Genomic DNA, 21,697 nt, shown 5'->3' with positions numbered 1-21,697 from the left:
CAGAGGAAGAACTGTGGGAGTGGAAACACATAAGAAAAACAACTTCTTTTTTTTTTTCCTAGACTCATGGATCCCTCATTTCTTTTTTTTTTTTTAATTTTTATTTGGTCATTTCCAAACATTATTCATTGGAAACAAAGATCATTTTCTTTTCTTCCCTCCCTGCCTCCCACCACCTCTCCCACAGCCGATGCACAATTTCACTGGGTATCACATGTGTTCTTGATTCAGACCCATTTGCATGTTGTTGGTATTTGCATTAGAGTGTTCATTTAGTGTCTCTCCTCAGTCATATCCCCTCCACCCCTGTAGTAAAGCAGTTGCTTTTCATCGGTATTTTTACTCCCACAGTTTATCTTCTGCTTGTGGATAGTGTTTTTTTAGATCCCTGCAGATTGTTCAGGGACATTGCATTGACACTAATGGAGAAATCAGTTACATTCAATTGTATGTGTAAACATTAAAAATTTTCAGACCCTACTTCATAAGGTTGGATTGTGAACCTTAAAAATTCCCCATTGGGACCATTACCCATTTGGGCAGTGAAAGTAACTTAGATTAGATCAGGAATGTGAGAACTCTAATTCACCATACTTAAGCATGCCTTAGGGGAAGATAAAGTTGTAAACTCCTTTCTGAACAATGAAAAGTACTAAAACCCATACTTAAGCCATGCCTATTTTAGGACTAATACAAAAGTACCTATAAGGGTCAAGCAACTTGTGAATTTACAAGGAACAAAGAGGTGAGAAACTTACTCAGAGCTTTCCTGGTGTAAATTACTCAAAAGATTAGTCTACTCAGGTGTGAACTAAGAATGGGCTGTCCTTTGAAAACCATCTACTGTGATTGGTAGATGTAAGGACTTAGGGGAGGTGACATAGGAGAAAATTCCCTTTAAATAGGAGCTCAGATTCATTCAGATGGACATTGAAATTCAGGCATTGAGCTGGTGGAGTCAGCAGAGATGAAGCTGGCCTGGTGTCACTAGAATCCTTGCTTGGACAGATCTTGTGGTGAGTGATTAAGGACTGACTGATCTTTCTCTTAAGGGCTTAGGCCTGGGTTGGCCAGGGCTAGCCTGGGCTGGCCTATCCTTTTCTCATTATTCCCCTTTTTCTCTCTTTCTCTCTTTTCTTTAATTCCTCCTTTGTATTAATTAAAATCTCTATAAAACCCAGCTGACTTGGGTATATTTGAATAATTGGGAATATTTCCCTGACGACCACCTTATATTTGATTTAAAAACAAGACACTGTAGTTAAAACATATTTCCTGTGGTCACAATTTACTCATCCACTCTTTATCTACTACAATTTAAGTCTTCCACTATTTTAATCACTACAGTTTATGACCTCAACCATTTTAATTATTACATATGTCACTAAATAAGTAAATTAATTTGGGCAGGATTGTCATTTTTATTATATTAGCTCGTCCTACCCATGAGCAATCAATGTTTCTCCAATTGTTTAGATCTAGTTTTGATTGTGTGAAAAGTGTTTTGTAGTTGTGTTCATATAGTTCCTGTGTTTGTCTTGGCAGATAGATTCCTAAGTATTTTATATTGTCTAGGGTGATTTTGAATGGAATTTCTCTTTCTAATTCTTGCTGCTGAACTGGGTTGGAGATATATAGAAATGCTGATGACTTATGTGGGTTTATTTTGTATTCTGCAACTTTGCTAAAGTTGTTGATTATTTCCACTAGCTTTTTGGTAGATTCTCTGTTCTTTAAGTAGACCATCATGTCATCTGCAAAGAGTTATAGCTTGGTCTCCTCATTGCCTATTTTAATACCTTCAATTTCTTTTTCTTCTCAAATTGCTACAGCTAGTGTTTCTGGTACAATGTTAAATAATAGAGGTGATAATGGGCATCCTTGTTTCACTCCTGATCTTATTGGGAAGGCTTCTAGTTTATCCCCATTGCAGATGATGTTTGCTGATGTTTATAGATATATACTGTTTATTATTTTTAGGAAAGGCCCTTCTATTCCTATACTTTCTAGTGTTTTCAATAGAAATGAGTGTTGTATTTTATCAAAGGCTTTTTCTGTATCTATTGAGATAATCATGTGATTTTTGTCAGTTTGCTTGTTATGTTTTATATATATATATATATATATATATATATATATATATAATGTCAATTATGTGGATGGTTTTCCTAATACTGAACCATCCTTGCATTCCTGGCATGAATCCTACCTGGTCATAGTGAATAACCCTTGTGATGACTTGCTGGAGTCTTTTTGCTAGTATCCTATTTAGGATTTTTGCATCTATATTCATTAGCGAGATTGATCTATAGTTTTCTTTCTCTGTTTTTGACCTGCCTGGTTTTGGGATCAGTACGATGTTTGTGTCATAAAATGAATTTCGTAGAACTCCTTTGCTTAATCTGTCAAATAGTTTGTATAATATTGGGATTAGTTGTTCTTTGAATGTTTGATAGAATTCATTTGTGAATCCATCTGGACCTGGGGATTTTTTCTTAGGGAGTTCTTTGATGGTTTGTTCAATTTCTTTTTCTGATATGGGGTTGTTTAGGTAATTCCTCTGTTAGTCTAGGCAATTTATATTTTTGTAAGTAATCATCCATATCACCTAGATTGCCATTTTTGTTGCCATATAATTGGGCATAATAGTTTTTAATAATTCCCTTAATTTCCTCTTTATTAGAGTTAAGGTTTCCCTTTTCAGCTTGGATACTGTCAATTTGATTTTCTTCTTTCCTTTTAGTAATTAGACTGACCAGTACTTTGTCTATTTTATATATATTTTTTCAAATACTAGCTTCTATTCTTATTTATTAAATCAATAGTTCTTTGAATTTAAATTTTATTAATTTCTCCTTTAATTTTTAGGATCTCTAATTTAGTCTTCTGAGAATTTTTAATTTGTACACTTTCTAGTTTTTTAATTTGCATGCCCAATTCATTAACCTCTACTCTCCTTAATTTGTTCATATATAAACTCAAGAATATAAATTTCCCCCTGAGTACTGCTTTAGCTTCATCCCGTAGGTTTTGAAAGGATGTCTCATCATAGTCCAATGAAATGATTAATTCTTTCTATGATTTATTCTTTGACTAACCGGTTTTGGAGAATTGTATTGTTTAATTTCCAATTAATTTTTGATTTACCTCTCCATGTACCCTTACTAATTATTATTTTTATTGCATTGTGATCTGAGAAGGTTGCATTTATTATTTCTGCTCTTTTGCACTTGTTTGCAATGTTTTTATGTCCTAGTACATGATCAATCTTTGTGAATGTACCATGTGCTACTGAAAAGAAGGTGTATTCCTTTTTGTCCCTATTTATTTTTCTCCACATATCTACTAACTCTTAAGTTTTCTAAGATTTCATTCACTTCTCTTACCTCTTTCTCATTTATTTTTTGTTTTGATTTATCTAGTTCAGGTAGAGGAAATTTTAGGTCTCCCTCTAGTATAGTTTCTCTATCTATTTCATCCTTGAACTCCAACAGTTTCTCTTTTAGAAATTTGGATGCTATGCCATTTGGTGCATACATGTTGATTACTGATATTTCCTCATTGTCCATACTGCCTTTTATCAGAGTGTAATTACTTTCCCTATCTCTTTTAACTAGATTTATTTTTACTTTGGCTTTGTCAGATATCATGATTGTGACTCCTCCCTTCTTTTTATCAGTTTATGCCGAATAGATTTGACTCCATCCTCTTACTTTCACCCTATGCATATCTACTTTCCTCATGTGTGTTTCTTGTAGACAGTGTATGGTAGGGTTTTGGCTTCTAATCCACTCTGCTATTCGCTTGCGTTTTATGGGTGAGTTCATTCCATTCACATTCAGAGTTATGATTACTAGCTGTGTATTTCCCAGCATTTTCTTTTCTACCCCTGGTCCTGCCTTTTCTTCTTTCACTATTTCCTTCTATACCAATGTTTGTTTTTAATCAATCCCCCCTAATTCCCACCTTTATGTTACTTCCCTTTCTACTCCCCTACCTTCTTATTCCCCCCACTTATTTTCTTTGCAGTCTTTTTAAAACTACCCCCCCACCCTCTCCCTCCCTTATACTGCTTACATCCTCACCAGTCCATTTGTTACCCTTGTAATCCCCTATAAGGCTCACATCTATTCTCTTCCCTAATGGATTGGATTGTTCTTCCCTCTTTGGGTCAATTTCAATGCAGGTAAGAGTTGAGTATTTCCTGGCTCCAACCTCTTTACCTTTCCAGTGTATCGATGTTCTCCCCCCTCCTTCAATGGGCTTCTTTGTGACATAAAAAATGTAACCCTTTTGTTTCTTTTCCCATTTCTTTTACTATTAACCTCTTTTTTTAGCTTTAGTGTATATATATATACACACACACACACACATGTATATTTATTTATGCATACGTATATCTATATACCTATTTATGTCTTGTTATTTCATCCTATACAGTATGTCACTGTTCCCTCTAAGTGTAATTCTTTTAGCTGCCCAGGTGATAGCAACAGTTTTTAAGAGTTACCAATGACCTCTTTTCTCATAGGGACACATATCATTTTAACTTATTGAGTCACTAAAAAACTTTTTGTTTTGTTTTTCTTTTTTCCCTCTTTTTAATTACCTTTTGATGGTTCTCTTGAGTTCTATGCTTGGATATCAAATATTCTGTTCAGGTCTGGTCTTTTCTTTACAAGTTCTTGGAATTCTTCTATTTTGTTGAATGACCACACTTTCCCCTGTAAGAATATGGTAAGTTTTGCTCGGTAGTTGATTCTTGGTTGTAGACCTAGTTCCCTTGTTTTCAGGAATATCATATTCCATGTCTTTCGGTCCTTTAGTGTAGATGTAGCCAGATCCTGTGTTATCCTCACTGTGGTTCCATGGTATCTGATTGACTTCTTCTTGGCAGCTTGTAATATTTTTTTCCTTGGTCTGATAGTTCTTGAATTGGCTATTACATACCTGGGTGTTGTCAGTTGGGGATTAAGTACAGGAGATGATATGTGGATTCTTTCTATCTCTACTTTTCTGTCTTGTTCTAGAATATTGGGGCAGTTTTCTCGGATAATTTCCTGTAGTATGATGTCCAGACTTTTTTTTTTTTTGATTATGGTCTCCTGGTAGACCAATGATTCTTAAATTGTCTCTCCTCAAACGATTTTCTAAATGTTCTGTTTTGCGAATGATATGTTTCATATTTTCCTCAATTTTTTCATTCTTTTGGTTTTGTTTTATAGTGTCCTGCTGCCTTGTGAGGTCACTTAATTCTAGTTGTTGTATTCTGGTTCTTAAAGACTGCATTTCATCCCTGACTTTTTGGTCATCCTTCTTCTGGTCTGATTTTTCTTTGGAGGTCATCTTTCATTGTCTTTGCCTCATCTTTCATCTCCTTTGCCTCATTTTCAAGCTGGTTGATTTTGGCTTTCAAGACATTATTTTCCGTTTTGATATGACTTATCTTAGTTTCTACGTTCTTTTTCCAGTTGTCTTCAGCTTCTCTTAATTGTGTTTTGAATTGCATTTTGAGTTCTTCCAAAGCCTGTATCCAATTTGCTGGGATTTCTGATTTTTTTCTTTGCTGATCCCTCCTCATCTGTTTTGTTCACTCTTTGCCCATTACCTGTACAGAAGCTTTATTTGTAATTTTTTTCTTCTTTTTCTGTTGTTTGCTCATATTTACCCCTTCTGTGCTCCCTGTATTTGTCTGTGCTCTTGCTCCTCTTATTTTTTTTGGTTTTGGGGGTTTCTGTCAGTCTCCCTTCTTGGAGTTTTTACAGAAGGTCTCTCCCTGCAGTCTGTGGTGGAGGGGTGTTGTAGTTTGAGTGTCCCCGTCCTCTGGATGCTTTTGATTGGATTAAGTTAAAGTCCAGGAGTCTGTGGGGAAGGGTGTTGTAGTTTAAGCTTCCCTGACCTCTGAAGACTTTTAATGGGATTAAATTCAGCTGGGTTGGGCTGGATGTGTCCTGGGGGCAAAACCTCCTAGAAGGCTGGAGCAATGTGGAGGGTCTTTGTAGCTCTGTCCAGGCTGTCAGCTCTGTGCTCCCTCTCCAGCTCCTTCCCCGCCACCTGTGTTCAACACTGAGCCTGGCACAGCCCTGCCCGCAAGGTACACCCTCTAGACCAGCACCTTTGCCTGCCCAGAAGTTCCCACTGCTCCTGGAGTCTCAGGGCTCTCGGTGGGTGGGGGATGGGTCCTGGGACCTTCCTTCTGCCTTCTCCTTAGACCTGAGTGTTCTCTGATAACTGCTTTTGGCGGGGGGTTGGGGGCATACTTTTTGCATTGAGTCTGGCAGGAGGGTTCCTTGGCTCTGTCCTGTTGTTAGGTTTGATTTTCAGTCCCCTAGGAGCATTCAGTTTGTGATCGGTAAGGAAGGGTATTCAGAGGTCTGTACTTCTGCTGCTTCTAGGGCGCCATCTTGACTCCCCTCAGCAAATGATTTCTTAATAACGATGGAATCTCCAAAAAGAGGACAGAAGGCCTCTGGACATCATGACTTTCTAGAGAAGTGCACCAGTGGTACATCTAGGTATCTGTCTACATATGTTTCGTGAGTGATGTGTGTTCAGGGATGTGCTAAAGTTGAGGAACTCAGGATTCATTTAAATGAAATTTTTTTAGAAATCTTGGATTTATTCCATGTTTTTGACAAAGAAATAGGATGTGCCTGCGGAGGTGCAGTAGATTAAAGCAATTACAGTGCGGTTCGACCTTGGACACAGCCGGAATTCTGGCTACACACTTCGGTTGGGTGAGCTGTGGACTGTCATAATAGAATCAGTAACGCGTGATAGAAATGTTAACGTAACTTCAGGTGGGAGCATCCATCCACCCTACGGCCTCACTTTCGGACATTTTCCTGCCCTCTCTTTGTCTCTTTCCATTGTACTTTGTTGTAAATGCACGTGTGTTTCGTGTGTGTTCTGAACATAGGTAAATTTTGTCGTTTGTCTAAAAAGAAATGATTGTTTAGTTAGTGGTCATCATTAGAACGATTCGCCAAAATCAGAACGACTTTGTTTTATCTCATAGACCCTCTTCCACCCTTTCTCTGGGTTCCTTTCTTCGTGTCTGTGTCTGTGGGGGTTTTGGGATGGTTGCTGCTAGAAATGCATCCCTCCCCATCCAGTACTAACAGATGTTGTTTATGTCCCCAGGCCAGAAAGAGGACAGGAAGACCCTAAAACGTGTAGACTGTAGTTCTCACTCAGGCCTCTGAATGCTCGTTTCTGGTGTTTTTCTCTTCCTCTTTCTTTAGTTCTGAGGGTCACCCCAGATGGCTGTATGTTGAGCTTGTTGCCTTGAAGGACAGCAGAGCTCTCGCAAACTGCATTTTGTAAAACCCGATTCTCATACACGGAACACATTCCATCGTGGTTAGATTGAGAAGAGGCAAAGTTTGGCTTTTATTTAACATGAGAAGACTCCCCCTCCCCCAAGATGTTTTCTAGAAAATTTAAAAAACCTGTGAAATAAGAGACAAACTACAACGTGTGTTTAATGAAATGGGCAAAGACAAGGTTTAAAGATGCCCCTATTTTGAAACAAATAGCAGTAGATCACTTGTTTGCACTTAGTGCTCAAATAACCACTAAGGAAAGAATCGACCCATTGGCTGCCTGTTGGGGAATGAGGTGGAAGAAGCTGTTTTCAGGGAAACAGAAAGTGAAGAAAGCCGGGATCGCAGTTTGGCCCAACTGTGAAAAGGGTGCGCTGACCACACTGCCCTCCCTGCCTCCTCTGTGGTCTGCAGCTCTGCCAGGCTCTCTCTGGAATGGGTCGCCAGGAGCTGCAGAGGCTGAAAAGGAGAATGTCCATGAATGGCCCTCATTGAACAGCCTCGGCAGCCTTGCTCTCTCCAAGCCAGCCATCAGATTGGCAGCAAGTCCAAGCCCACAGTCATTCCTTTGTTTGGTGCTTGTAAGGGTTAGTAACCAACACGTCCACCAAGTTTAATGGGAAAAAATGTGGAAGGAGAGAATGAGCTGAAGAATGGATTTATGGGGTTTTAATAGTGTTTCAGATCTTTGGGTTTCCAGATGTTCTCAGAGCAGAGCTGTTCTTGCCTTGATGTGTGGGATGATGGCGTAGACTCAAGAGCGAATCCTTTTTGGTGTTCTTATTTTTCAGCCATGAAAACTCTTCGTGACCCCAGTTGGTATTTTCTTGGCAAAGATATTGGAGTGTTTTGCCACTTTCTTATCAGGCTCACTTTATAGAGGAGGAAACTTGGGCAAACAGGGTCATATAACGAGTAAGTATCTGAGACTAGATTTGAACTCCAGAAGAGAAGTCTCTTTGATTGTACGCCCAGCATTCTCTCCACTGTGCTACATAGCTGCCCTATTTACTGGAAACAAAGATGAAAAATTATATATATATATATAATTAAGAATGGCCAGTTTACTCTGACTTCTGGTTGGTTTTCTTCATTGTCAATTACAATTTTTAATAAAATTATGCCTGTAGCATCAATCCTTTCAACTATTAACATTATGTGTCTTGCTGCCCAGATTCTAAAGGACTAACTTTTTAAGTTTAATTTTCTCTTCCTTCTCTCTCATTCCCTTCCTCTCATAGCAAACACCTTATCTGTTTCAGGTATTTTATTAACTCTTGCACTGACAGTAGAATGCTACTGGTTCTTAAGATTTGATTGGCTCATCAGCCAAGTCATTGTTTTAGAAGCTATGGCAAATGTTTCAAAACAAGTGGAATAATGCTTCAGTACTATTTTTAAATTTTGTAATTTGTTTTAACAGCAGTTCATCTGAAATTGTAATTCTTATCATAAAAGATGACAATTTCCAGTGTAGTTACCCCGGCTCCTTCTCTTTCCCACAGATCCCTTTTTATCCTTATTAACAGATTTTCTTCAATTTGGCTTGGAAATCTCTAACCATTTTAATAAAGAAAAAAGGATGCTATGGACTGGTTTTCATAATAGACTCCTGATCCAAAAGATATGGTAGAACCTGTGCAGTTTAGTAACATAATAGCAGATTCACAGGAAGCAGTAAACCCACAAGAATTTATCACCACAGAACACAGAATTAGAGCATATTACTGGGCAACAGCTAGAAAAAGGATTGGGAAATATAGAAATCACTGAGATAGGGTCAGACCAAGACACAAAACCTGATTTAACAACATCTGACACAAAATTACAATGGGTCACTGAACAAAAGCTAATGAAAGACCTGGAGAGTACAGAAATCAGTGACCAAGAGTCAGACTCGGACCCAGATAATACAGTATCAAATGGTACAATAATAGTTGACCGAAATAGTGATGAAAAACAGGAACCCTATGAGTTCATTAAGCTCTATGTTAAAGTTCACAAAGATTTAGATGGGTGAGACAGAAATTGGCATAATGAACACCTAAATTCAGTACAATCTTTTCTGAATCTGATTCTGATGAAGCAATTGAAAACATAGTAAACTCTTTTATCAGTAGAGAAAATACTGTATATTACACTGCCACCTATCTCCATGATAACAAAGTAGATCAGGAAAAAGAAAAGAACAGTCTAAAGAAAAAGCTCTAAGAGACCTCTGAAATATTAATATTAATAATAAAAAGTATAAGGGGTGTATTTGTGTATGTGTGTGTGATATATATAGAAGCATATATAAACATACATATATAATATCAGAGTGTAGGTATATTTAACACTAAAATGTACTTAAAGAGACCCTCTAGTTCAAGCACTGTGTTTCAATAGTGAGAAAACTGATACCCAAAATCATGTAGTCTTCAGTCATAAAACATAAATACCAGAACTGAGATTTGAACCGAAGTGCACTGCCTTCAGATTCTTGCCTTTTTCCATTGTGATTTCCTCTGTACAAAAAGATTCCCCATAGAGTTACTTTAAGTAGTGAAATTCCAGGTAGATTAAAATGATCCTGTTTCTAAAAATCTACATGTATGCTTTATTTTTAAAATATTTTAAAATTTAGAATATTTTTCATGATTACATGATTCATGATTTTTACCACCCCCTCTTCCTTCTCCACTCCTGGAGCTGACAACCAATTTTACAGGTTTATGCATGTATCATTGTTCAAAACCTGTTTTGATTTCATTCATATTTTCAGTAGAGTGATCTTTTATCTTCAAAAACCTAATCATATCCCCATCGAACCATGTGATTGATCATGTGTTTCTCCTATATTTTTGTTCCCACGGTTCTTTCTCTTGATGTGGATAGTGTTTTCTCATAAGTTCCTCTGGATTGTCCTGGATCAATATTACTGCTAGTAGAAAAGTCTATTACGTTCAATTGTGCCATAATGTATCAATTTCTGTGTACAATGGTCTCCTAGTTCCTTTCACTCTGCATCATTTCCTGAAGATATTTCCAGTTCACATAGAAATCCTCCACTTCATCATTCCTTTCTTATTCAATCATCATCAGATATCACAATTTGTTCATCCATTCCCCAATTGATGAACACCACCTTATTTTCCAATTTTACATGTGAGCAATGAATCCAAAAGTCCTTTTCCCCAATGTTGATAGCTGTTGGAGTGGTTAACAGTACTTGGAATGTACCTTCCTAGGCAAACTGAATTCCTCCAGTTCTTTATATACACCTTGTCTCCTGGGTGTAGGTCATGAAGTGAGAAGTCTATAGGTCCTGCTTGTCCTGGAGCTCCGGATTCATGGAGTTTTGCAATTTGATCTGTAAGTTCTGTATATAGGAAGCAATAGAAGTGCCTCTCCCCCCACCCCCCACCCAGTAATGATGTGTATGCAGGATAAAATGGCTTAGCCTGTATAGAGGGATGTCCAAAAAGCATCTCAAATGGTGAGATGCATAGATCTCTCCTGACCCTGCATCAAAGATAAAAGAGGGCTAGAGGGAAAACTTCAGGCCATTTTAAGTGAGTCTCAGTGCACAGTTTTCCAATCATAGTCTTAATTTCTCTATTCATACTCTCAATTTGGCCTGAGCTCTGGGGGTGATAGGGAATTTTGGAGTGATCCCCAAACAAGAATACATCTGAGACAAAACCAAATCTGTAAAATGAGTTCCTCTGTCTGAATCAATTTGTGCTAGCAGGCCAAAGTGAGGAATAATGTCTTTTAAGATCACCTTGGCAACAAAACCCACTGTGGTTCAGGTACTAGGAAATGCTTCCAGCCATCTGGTCAGCTGATCCACTATGAGTTGACAAAATTTATACTGTCCAGCCTTTGACATCATGATAAAATCAATTTGTATGTGTTCAAAATGTGTATGAGCCAGAGGACTCCCACCAAAAACTTTTCCACAAAACACGTGCTGATTATATGATTCACAGGTGGGGTAGGCTGCACACACTTTAGACTCTGAAGTCTCCAAACTTTTTACACAGGGGGCCAGTTCACTGTCCCTCAGACTGCTGGAGGGCCAGACTATTTAAAAAAAACAAAAACAACTATGAACAAATCTGTATACGGCTGTCTGGGATTGCGGAGGCTGCAGCACTGGTTGTGATGGGCCTGTCCCACCTTGCACAGGCCCATCACTGCCACCACTATACTGGGCAGCAGTATATACACAGTGCGGAATCCCCTCCCCCAGATCACTGCTCACCATGCTGACGTCTTCCATTGTGCAGCCACATAATTCTTTGCACGGAGCCTTGTTCTCTTTCAGTTACTCTCAGAACAAAGCACCAAGCAAAGGATGATGTCACCAAAAGTAGTACTGTATGTGAGCGACGCCTCGCGTTGTGGCGCTGCCACATACAGGGCTCTTCTCACTGACCACCAATGAAAGAGGAGCCCCTTCTGGAAGCGCAGTGGGGGCCAGATAAATGGCCTCAGGGGGCTGCATGTGGCCCGCAGGCCATAGTTTGGGTACCCTTGAGGCTATGGTAGTTATTCAAGGGGCTATCCATACTCTTTTAACAGGGTCTACAATGGCCTGGATGCCAAAGTGACTGTTTTTGTGAATGGCTGAGAATATTTGGTGATAAAAACTTTTAGGGAGTAGGGGTTTTCCTTCATATGACACCCATACTCCATGGATATGTTTTGCTTTAAACTTTTGTTTCTGTTTTTCCACTTCCTGTTCATTTTAAGACAGTGGTAAATTTGATTCATTACTAGTTGCCGAAGTTAATATCAATTCAGGTCCTTTTAAGGCATCAAGCTTTGCTGCAGTATCTGCCTGGTGATTCCCTCTAGAGATAGGATCAGTTCCACCTGTATGGGCAGAGCAATTACCTACAGCTAAATCTTCAGGTAGCTGGAGAACAGAAAGAACTTTGATTTCTGCATTTGCAATACATTTTCCAACTGAGGTTAAAAACCCCCTTTGGAGCCGTACCCACTGTATGACATATTCCACATGCATATCTAGAGTCTGTGTGAATTGTTGCCTTCTTATCTTTGGTGATTATATAGGTACGTTTTAGAGCTATGAGTTCTGTACCTTGAACATATTTGAGGGCAGTGAAGCTGACTACAGAGTGGCAAATTCTGTGACTACATCAGCTCCAGTGTAGCTTATGCCATTCCTCGTGAAAGAGTGAATAAAACTAATTCTGGGTTGTCTAAAGGAGTCTCCAGGAGATGATCTTGAGGCTTTTCAGCTATGGACACTAAAGATTCACAACTGTGCAGTGGTTCTCCTGATTTAATGTAATCAATCAGCAACCTTTAATTTAATCAATCAAGAATTTGAAGTGCCCCTCAATCTTCTTGGTCTTGCTTTTTATAGTCCTTTTTCCATGTCACTTCTTGTCTCTCTCCCACTTTAGGGGAATCAATCACAGCCTCCCAATTGGCCTTGCACTGCCCAAGGAGGGGAGTGCTTGTGGTCTTTCTAGTGAACTCGCTTACTTAGTGACCTACCAAGTGCTAAGAAGGGACACTTCAAATTCTTGATTTGTTAAATTAAAGGTTGCCAATTGATTACATTAAAAATAAACCAAGAGAGTTTAATTCTCTCTTCACAGGACCAGAAAAAATATGGCTCTTCAGGATCCCTGATTCCTTGGGACCAGGTGTGATTCTACTCCCCTGAGTTTCCATTCCCTCTTGATTTAAAATGCCCTTAAACCATGATCTAGCATTGAGTGTGGGCAAAAGAGTTTCCAAATACTTGCTTTTCAGGCCTCCCACTCCTTCCTGATCAATAGCGCTCTTCTTTTCCCCGAGACCCAGAAGTGTGTATGAGCAATGCAGCTACCAAATAGCACTGGTCCTTTGTCTAATATTAGCACTGGGGTACCCTGTAATCTCTTTCTGATCAGTTACTAGGTTCCTTTATTGTCTCTGGTTTGAGAGCTCCTGAGGTTGCTATTGCATCTGTTACCTAGTCCCATCACTAGTATTTCATCCATCCATCCCTCTTTTTGATCTCCTTAGTTCTCTTAGTGTAATAAATAATAATAATAGACTATATTGATTGGTAATTGATAATTAAAGGCCGGGCAGTTATCTTCTTTCTCTCTTCTTCCCTTTTCCTCCCTCTTCCAGCTTCCCTCTTGCCACTCCCCCTTGGTGATTCTCCTTCTGGTTTCTCTAAAAAAACTCAGGGTGAATTTATGATGTCTCCAATGAATATACTTTTCTCTTCTTTATCTTAAGTTAGGGGTTTATTTGGGGAAGACAGGAAGGGATATAGGTGAAGGATGTAGCTTTTGCCTCCAACTGTTTCTCCTGGTAGCATTCCAAGTAGAGCCCTCTCGTTTGGCTGAGAGTTGCTCCAAACTGAGCTGCTACAAAATCATTCTCACTTTCTTTATTCCACATTAGGCTGGAAGAATATTTCGCCAACTTTGTGTTGGCTTTGCCACTCAGAAATCGACTTGAAGTGTTATTATAAAGTTTTTTGGAGGGAAATATTGGGACAGGTTTCATAAGTGCTTCTCTATTCTTCTTGGTTCCACAACATAGCCTCCCATTATTTGGATGGACTGCCTTTTGAAGAACTTATAGGAGAACATTGGCTAGAATCACTCAGAAAGGGATATAGATAGGCAGTAATAGGTCAATAAATATTTATTAAGATATGCTAGGCATTGTGCTGTGTATTATGGGTACAAAAATCTATTTTCTGTAGTAGTGCATAATAATACGGAGAAAATATGCAGACAACTATATATGAAAAGACGAGGACAACTCCATATGACTGAGAAGACAGGAGGTTCGGGTGAGGACAGAAAGAGTTGGAGGCATTGGGGAAAAAGCAAGTGCAAATATCTAGAGTTTAGAGATGGTATATCTTCCGGAGGAATGTCAAGGAGGATAGTGTCGCTGTATCAAATGATATGTGGGGTGAGGATGGAAGGTGTAACAAGAATGGAAAGATTAGGGATGGGATGATGCAACAGATTGTAAAGGGCTTTGAATGCCAAATATAATTTTATATTTGAAATGAGGTGATAGGTAAGTCTTGGCTAGAGGGTTGAAGGGGGAAATAGTAGCAGAAAGCACCTGGGTAATGAGATGAAGAAGAGAGGAGAAGAAGGATTTCTTGGCAAATGGCCTCAATTTTTTTTCCTATGAAATACAAGGCAAGGTTCTCAACTGAGGGTGGTGGGAGAAGAAGTTGTATGAGGTGTGAATTGAGATTTTTAAAAAAGGTCTAGAAGAACCACTGTGATGAGTGGAATGATAACTTTATTAAGGAAATCTAAAAGATTACTTTGCCATAGCAAGTTCTCAGTTGAGCTTAGGTAACAAATTTATGGATGACATCTAGAACTGGACAAAGGGTCAATCAACATACTCAAGAAAACAGGACAGTGTGAAGTTTAAATCGTTCACCAAGAGGTCCAGATTGGAAAGGAAAGAAAGTAGCTAATTTAGAGGTGAAGTCTAGGGAAGACCCTCAAAAGATTGAGAGATGTCATGGTGATGGAGGACAAGGTTGAGGTTGCAAGAGACAGGGAGAGGTAGCATGGCAAGAGATTGGGATCAAATGAGGCAATTTCAGAATTAATGACCTGAAGGTGTTGTATCAATGGGTGATGACAAGATAATGATATGATATTGTCTGTATTTGCCTAAGTAGCTCATGCAGAATGAATACATTGAAGAACTATGTTCAAGATATATAAGGAAGGATTATTACATATTGATATTATGTTAATATAGAGTCAATAGTATATATTGAAACCTCCTAGTATAAGGGCAGGCTTTGAGGAAAGAAAGACATTGAAATAATTGAGGAAAAAAGAAGAATGTCCTGGAAGTTGGTGGACAAGAGTTCCCAGAATTTAAATTAGGTAGTAGAAATGGACTGAATAAACCTCAAAAAAGAAGAGGTTATTGTGTGATAATATAAGAAGCTGAATATGACAGTGAGGAATAAGGCGTATTCCAATTTCCCCACTTTAACCAGTGAGTCAGGAGGAGTGTCTGAATGTGCTGGAAAGGGAGGTCAGAGAGGCTGTGTTATCAGGTTGAAACCAGGTTTCATTAAGACCTAGACAATGGAAGTAGTAAGCAAGGCAACAATTTAAGATAACAAGATGTTTGTTGTCTATGAAGCCATCATTCTCGAGATCACAGTGAAAGGTCTGTATGTGTGAGTAGCTTTAGACTAAGGCAGTGAGGGGTTGGGTTGAAGGAGTGAGAAAAAGGGATAGAACAATGTGAGATCATCGGGTTTGAATGATGACAGCTGGAAGTTCAGAATCACAGGATAGTGAGAATTTGCCATTTGAATTATTATAGGAAACTCTCAAATCAATCTGATCCATTTCATGTTTGAGTTTCCTGAGGAATTGTAGCTGCTTTATTAATAGCTGCTTAGTAAATATTTTGCCTCTTCTTGATCTCATCTGTTACAGAAAAGTAGTTTTATTCCAAAATCAGATATATATTCTTAGAGCAAGAACATTTCCAACAATTAAAACACACAACGAGTTTGCCTTAATTTGAGGTTACATTTTTACATGAATCTCTAAAATGTATAAAGTGCTTTGCATATAAATTGTTGGATCTCTCAATGAACTTGTGAGATATCATCCTCATTTTAAAGATGAAGATTACAGCATTTAAGTGACTAAGCCATGGTCACACAACTACTAAAGATTAGATTTAAATCCAGGCCTTCTAGACTCCAAAGACCACATTGTTCACAACTCAGAGTTGGAGTTGAAGTTGGCAACTTTATGTTTTTGTTTGTTTTCTTTTGGGGAACTTGGTATCTTAAGCAGCCATAAACACACTGTAGGAAATCAGGGTAGGTAGGAATCAAAGATAGAGCAAAAGATCTGATGAGAACCTGAATTAAGTGTGTATTTACTTCTTATTCTTGTATTGTAGGGTAAGCTGATGGCATTGCCTCTGGGTGCAATGATTTAGGAAACAATTTCATAAAAAGGCTGAAAGGAATTGGTCGGCTTTAAAACTATGTGCAAGTTTGTTTTAGATATTGTGATTCAAAATTAAGTTCGAGAGTCTGAAATCATCTAACTCTACCATAGCCTATTTTGTTAATGAAATTGTAGCTTGCAGTCCATCACCAAATAGAACAGACCCCAGGTTTCAAGTTCAGCCTTTCAGTATGAATGCTAAAGCATCTTTTGTAATCAATTAGAGTTTTAAGAAACAAGAGAACATTGTAAAATTGAAAATCTGGTACCCTAAAAAAGAACTACATATCCCAAGAGGCCACTGACTTCCTGTCATTACGTACTTCCTATAGATGGAGGATAAAGGGAGTGGGCTTTGAGGCTTCTCCTCTTTGATGTAGAGTCAGCAGTGATGGTGGTGAGTGGGGATTTTAGAATGGCTCACCAGCCATGGGCACGTGGTTTTTTATTTGTATCCTCTTTATTCCTTGATTTCTAATGATCATTTAATAAGCCTCCTAAACTAAAATATGTTTTTATGATTGAGATTTTAATTTTTACAGTTGGCGACCACTAGTTGGAGAAGAACCTCAATTTTTTTAAAGATAGCCTAGATAGTTTTTTTTAAGCCACATTCCTCCTGCCAAGGCTTCACAAAAATAAATTAAGATTTTCAGTCTGTGGCAGGAACAGACTCCACAAAGTCTGATGGATATTTTGGGTGCTGTTTTAAAAGCTAGGAAATGAAGAGAAAGGGCTTTATTTCTGGAAGGGCACAATGGGACTTCATTTTCCTAAAAGAACTTATGATTTCTCATGAAATGTAATTTGTTTCACATGCAGGTCATATGTCATCAATGGCAGAAATAAGCTAGAGTTTTGCATCTAGTAGTTGAATTCATCTGGGGCGAAATCAGTGGAATACCAAGTCCACGGATGGGGTCTTTGGTATCTCTTCGGTGTTGCATTCTAATAAGTCATTGTAACCAGCAGGATCTGAATCTAACCAACAAATACAAAATGTTACTTAGTGAACAGATATTTTTCAAACAAACTTCTGACATTGAAATATCAAAACTGCCCCTTACGGGTCTGATCTGAAGAATGTGTCTAGGAGACACTTCAGTTCTACTGTTCGGTTAGACGTGGATGTTTGCTCAAGTGCCTCTCAATCCACCCACGGTGATGCGTCCCTAGTTCGATGAATTCAGTAGGTGGATTCTTTGACAGAAACCGGAGAGCTGCTCCTTACAGTGACCCCGTTGACAGTGTCTGCTCTCTTCTGTTCCTTTAGGTGCAATGGAAGTTCCTCACACCAACGAGCCTCTGGGGCAGCTCGATGGACCTGACAGCCCCCTTCCCACACCGACAGGTAAGCCGAGCGACACTGTGTGAATCCCCTGGTGGGCTGGGCGTGCAGCCATAGCTGAGAGGAGCTCTTCTGGGGCGCTTCAAGGTGATCTCAGGCTTTTCCTAGAACGCACATAAAAACCAATGACCTTCCTCCGCGTTGAGGACGCCGCCATGCTGGCGAGCATCATTCCTAGCGCTCTCGCCTGGCACATTCAGGCCTGCCATGTGATTTCTGCAATAGCCTCCCAGATGGGTCTCACTTCCTCGAGGCTCTTCAGTCAAGCCATCCTTTCGACGGCTGCCAAAGTGGTTTTCATCCAGTTTAGGTTCAGGAGCCGTCAGGGTCGCCTTGTTTTCAGGAGCCGCAGCGGCTCCTCCCTTCTCTTTCTGGCACGTCCCGCAGTGGCCTCAGCCCACCTTCCAAGCCCCCTTCTCGCTCTTTACCCACCCCCGGGTCGGGCCTTTTGTGCTCTTCCCACACGGCTTTCCGGCTCCCTTTTCCTTGTCTTTGCATTGACGGGCCTTTCCCCAAACTCCTTCCTTCCTCATGGTCCCTCCCATGGGTTCATCTTGGCTTTCTGTTGCACGTACTTGTGTGTAGGTGCCTTCTCAGTGGGCAGCTGCCTTCATGTTTGTCTTTAAAGCTGGCCTAGAGCCAACACACACTGACTGACTGACTCACTGATTAGTGCTTCACGTGGCCCGAGAGAGCCTTTAACCTGGTCTGCTCATTTTATATACAAGGAAATGTAGACCCAGAAAAATGTTTAAGTAGCTTCACGCACACTCACTCACACGCACACACACACCCTCACATGCACACTCACTCACACGCACACTCACACCCTCACACGCACACACCCTCACACGCACATGCACACTCACTCACACACACACACCCTCACAAGCACACTCATTCACACGCACACACACGCGTACACACTCACACATGCGCACTCACTCACAGACTGTCTCTCTGTTCCCCACCCCCCACATGGAGGTAATGTTGTTCTGGATATGTTATTTTGTCTGTATGGGGAACTCTACCTTTTTCACCTCTTGTCTTAAAGGGTTGCCTGGGGACTCTGAGAAGTTAAATAACTTGCCTATGGCTGCCTAATCAACAAGTCAAAAGAAGGTTTTCTTCCACTTTTTATTTGTTTTTTTTTAAGTTGGGGGGGGGGGTTACAGCTGCGTGGCTCAGTGGATAGAGAGCCAGGGCCAGAGACGGAGGTCCTGGGTTCAAATCTGACCTCAGACACTTCCTAGCTGCCCCATGGTAAGTCACGTGGCCCCATTGCCTAGCCCTTAGCACTCTTCTGCCTTAGAATCAATATTGACTCTAAGATGGAAGGTAAGGGTTGTTGTTTTTTTAATTAAAGTGAAATAGAATAAAAATTGTATGTTTTAAGCAAACCAGGATCCTTGACTGACCTTTTTCATATTCTGAGCCTTTCCACAGCCTGCCTAACCAGATGCTGTCTTTTGTCTTCTTCCCTTTCTTCCTGGGCTGAGAGAGAGGAGTGTTGATTGGAATTTTCCGTGATGGGCAGAAGGAAAACTTCTTAGAAGCCAACCATTAGGGTGAAAAAGTCCAATTGTGTCCTCAGTGGGGCCGTTCAGACGACAAGCCTCAGGAGCCTCGACAGTCACGTGCAAGTCGGGCATGTGCTGCGGCCGAGTCTCCCTCTGGCCTCCGCGCCTGCTGTCCACGCTCTCGGTGCCTGTCATCCCGGGCCATGCCCTCCCCCTTTGCCTGCACTCTTTCCGAGCTTGGGATCTTCTCAGCACTCTTGTCTCCTCCTTACGTGGCCAGAGTGGAGCTTCGGCTCCGGCCTTTGGCCTTCTGATTCGGAGTCTGGACACGTTTCTTTGGGGCTTGGCGGAGTCCTTGTGCTCTGACACCAGCGCTCGGTTCTCCTGGTCCGCCTCTCAGGCCTGCATTTCTGAGGGGAAAACCACAGCCTTGGCAAGACACCTGTCTGTCCCCAAAGTGTCTGTCCAGCTTTGCCACAGCTTACAAGGAGCCTCCTGGGAGCTTTTGTTGTCATGGTGTTGGTCTTTGAGCCCAAGAACGCAAGTTCTGTCACTGCTTCCATTCCTCCTCCCTCTATTGCCAGGATATGATGGGCCGGATGCCGTGGTCTCACTTGTTTCTCTTTCTCTCTCTGTCTCTCTGTCTCTCTCTCTCCCTCCCTCTCTCTCTGTCTCTGTCTCTCTCCCTCTCTCTCTCCCTCTCTCTCACACACTCTCTCTTTCTCTCTCCCTCTCTCTCTCTGTCTCTCTGTCTCTGTCTCTGTTTCTCCCTCTCTCTGTCTCTCTCTGTCTCTCCCTCTCTCTCTCTCTCTCTCTCTCTGTCTCTCTCTCTGTCTCTCTGTCTCTCTCTGTCTCTCTCTCTCCCTCCCTCTCTCTCTCTCTCTCTCTCTCTCTCTCTCTCTCTGTCTCTCTCTCTGTCTCTCTGTCTCTGTCTCCCCCCCACCCCCCTGCCAGTGTATATGCTCTCTTCTTTCACCTGTTGACTGTCATATTTGGTTCCATTCAAGGTTTGTTTGGGTTTTGCTGGGGCCTTTCTTGGAGGATCGCCTTAAAGAAAAGAAGCGTCATGAGAGTCGGGACTCGCCGTGCTGTTGCACATTCACAAGTTGTCCCTCTTCGCTCACGTTCAGTGGAATGGCGTCTTCCTGGCCGAAGGTTCCCTCTGAGTCTAAGAAGAGATCCTCTTTGTTCCGAGTCGCGTCCCTGCTAGGACTGGAGAAAGGAAGTAGAAAGGTGCTTCTTTCCAGGTGGAGCCCGGGGTGTGCAGGGGGAGCGCGTTTCCACCCATCGACACCGACTGTTTTGCCCCCTCACCCAAGACCTTTGGCCACTCTGGCCGTGCAGAGCTCTCCATCTGGATTGCTCCAAAACTTGAACCCACCCGTGTCCTGCCTACGTCCTCCAGAAGAGCTGGGAGGAGACGCCATGGAGTACAAGTGCTCGTTCTTCCCATGAACCCGCGTCCAGACCCGGCGCTCTTGTCCCTCTGCTGGGCTTCCCCGGCCTCCGGGTGCGCCGGGTCTGGTGAGTCGTTCCTGGTGGGTTCTGTGCGTGGTCCGTTGGAGTTCTCCCCCTTCCACGTTCTGCCTGGAGCCTGCTTCCAGGTCCGCCTCCTTCAGTCAGCCCGTTTCCCGGCTGAGCCTTTTCTCTTTGCTTCTTTCTCCTGCGGAGGGTCCCGATTCCTCAGGATGGGTTTAGCGCCTGCAGCTGCCTCACCGTAAAGCTGGGACGCTGTCAGGAGCTGCAGAGGCGTCCGCGCCTGGGGACGCGGCTGTGCTTCTGGCCCGAGTCTGGAGGTCGGGTTTTCAGGGCTCCTGCTCAGGCCGCCGTCGGTCTGTATGACGAGGGCACGTCTGCCGTCACTGCACAGTATTCGCTCATTCTGGCCAGTGCACGCTTCTCAGAGACATGTCGGGCTTCCGTTTGACCCCCTCCTCGGCGCGGCCTCCTTTCCAAGAGGCGGGAGATGAGGGCTGGAAGCACCCACGAAGGGCAAGAGGGAAAGCCAAAAGGTCTGGACTGCCGGCCCAGTGGACAATTTGTCCGGCATTGACCGCAAGTCAGGATGCATTTAGTGCGTCCGGATCATGCACCCCGAGTGCTGACTTTGGCCTCCTCAGAGCAAAGGGAGATTGCGGGGCGTCCCTGGCGGAGCGCAGATGCTCTTTCCGGAGCTGCACGTCTCACAACTGGCCTCCTGCTCATTCCCTCCCCCTCTTCATCTTGGTGGCTCAAGACCCAGGAAGGAACGCTCGGGAGGCCGCTCGTTCCCGGGTGGATTGGCCTCTCGAAGCAGTCTGTGTTTGGCTGGGACGTCGACAGGTATAAAGAGCCAGTGTCTGGAGTCAGGCAGGCTCGTATGACGACGCACATCCGTATCTCCTTTCTCGTTCATTCATTCGACTCGGAATCCAGAACGATCAACGCCCAATGACTGAATCTATGAGCTCTAGAAGACTTCAGGTACCAGCTCGTCTGGCCAATCGGCACCCGATCAAGATCATCCAATAGAAC

The 21,697-nt window shown here is 41.6% G+C and overlaps 1 protein-coding gene across 5 annotated transcripts in view; it reads left to right on the top strand.

The window, feature by feature from the left end:
• Positions 1 to 21,697, top strand: part of ROR2 (receptor tyrosine kinase like orphan receptor 2) — a 180,488-nt gene that overhangs the window by 118,867 nt on the left and 39,924 nt on the right. For 4 of the 5 annotated variants that reach the window (XM_056825014.1, XM_016431275.2, XM_001378127.5 and 1 more), the window contains exon 2: positions 17,589 to 17,666. In XM_056825014.1, the coding sequence (XP_056680992.1) occupies positions 17,589 to 17,666 (78 nt within the window). Of the gene's footprint in view, positions 1 to 7,999; positions 8,241 to 17,588; positions 17,667 to 21,697 lie in introns of those variants that run through there. The other variant, XM_007486207.3, reaches the window with a different exon arrangement.

Source organism: Monodelphis domestica, chromosome 3, assembly GCF_027887165.1.
Source record: "Monodelphis domestica isolate mMonDom1 chromosome 3, mMonDom1.pri, whole genome shotgun sequence".
NCBI lineage: Eukaryota > Metazoa > Chordata > Mammalia > Didelphimorphia > Didelphidae > Monodelphis > Monodelphis domestica.
This window is presented reverse-complemented; position numbering and strand designations above follow the sequence as displayed.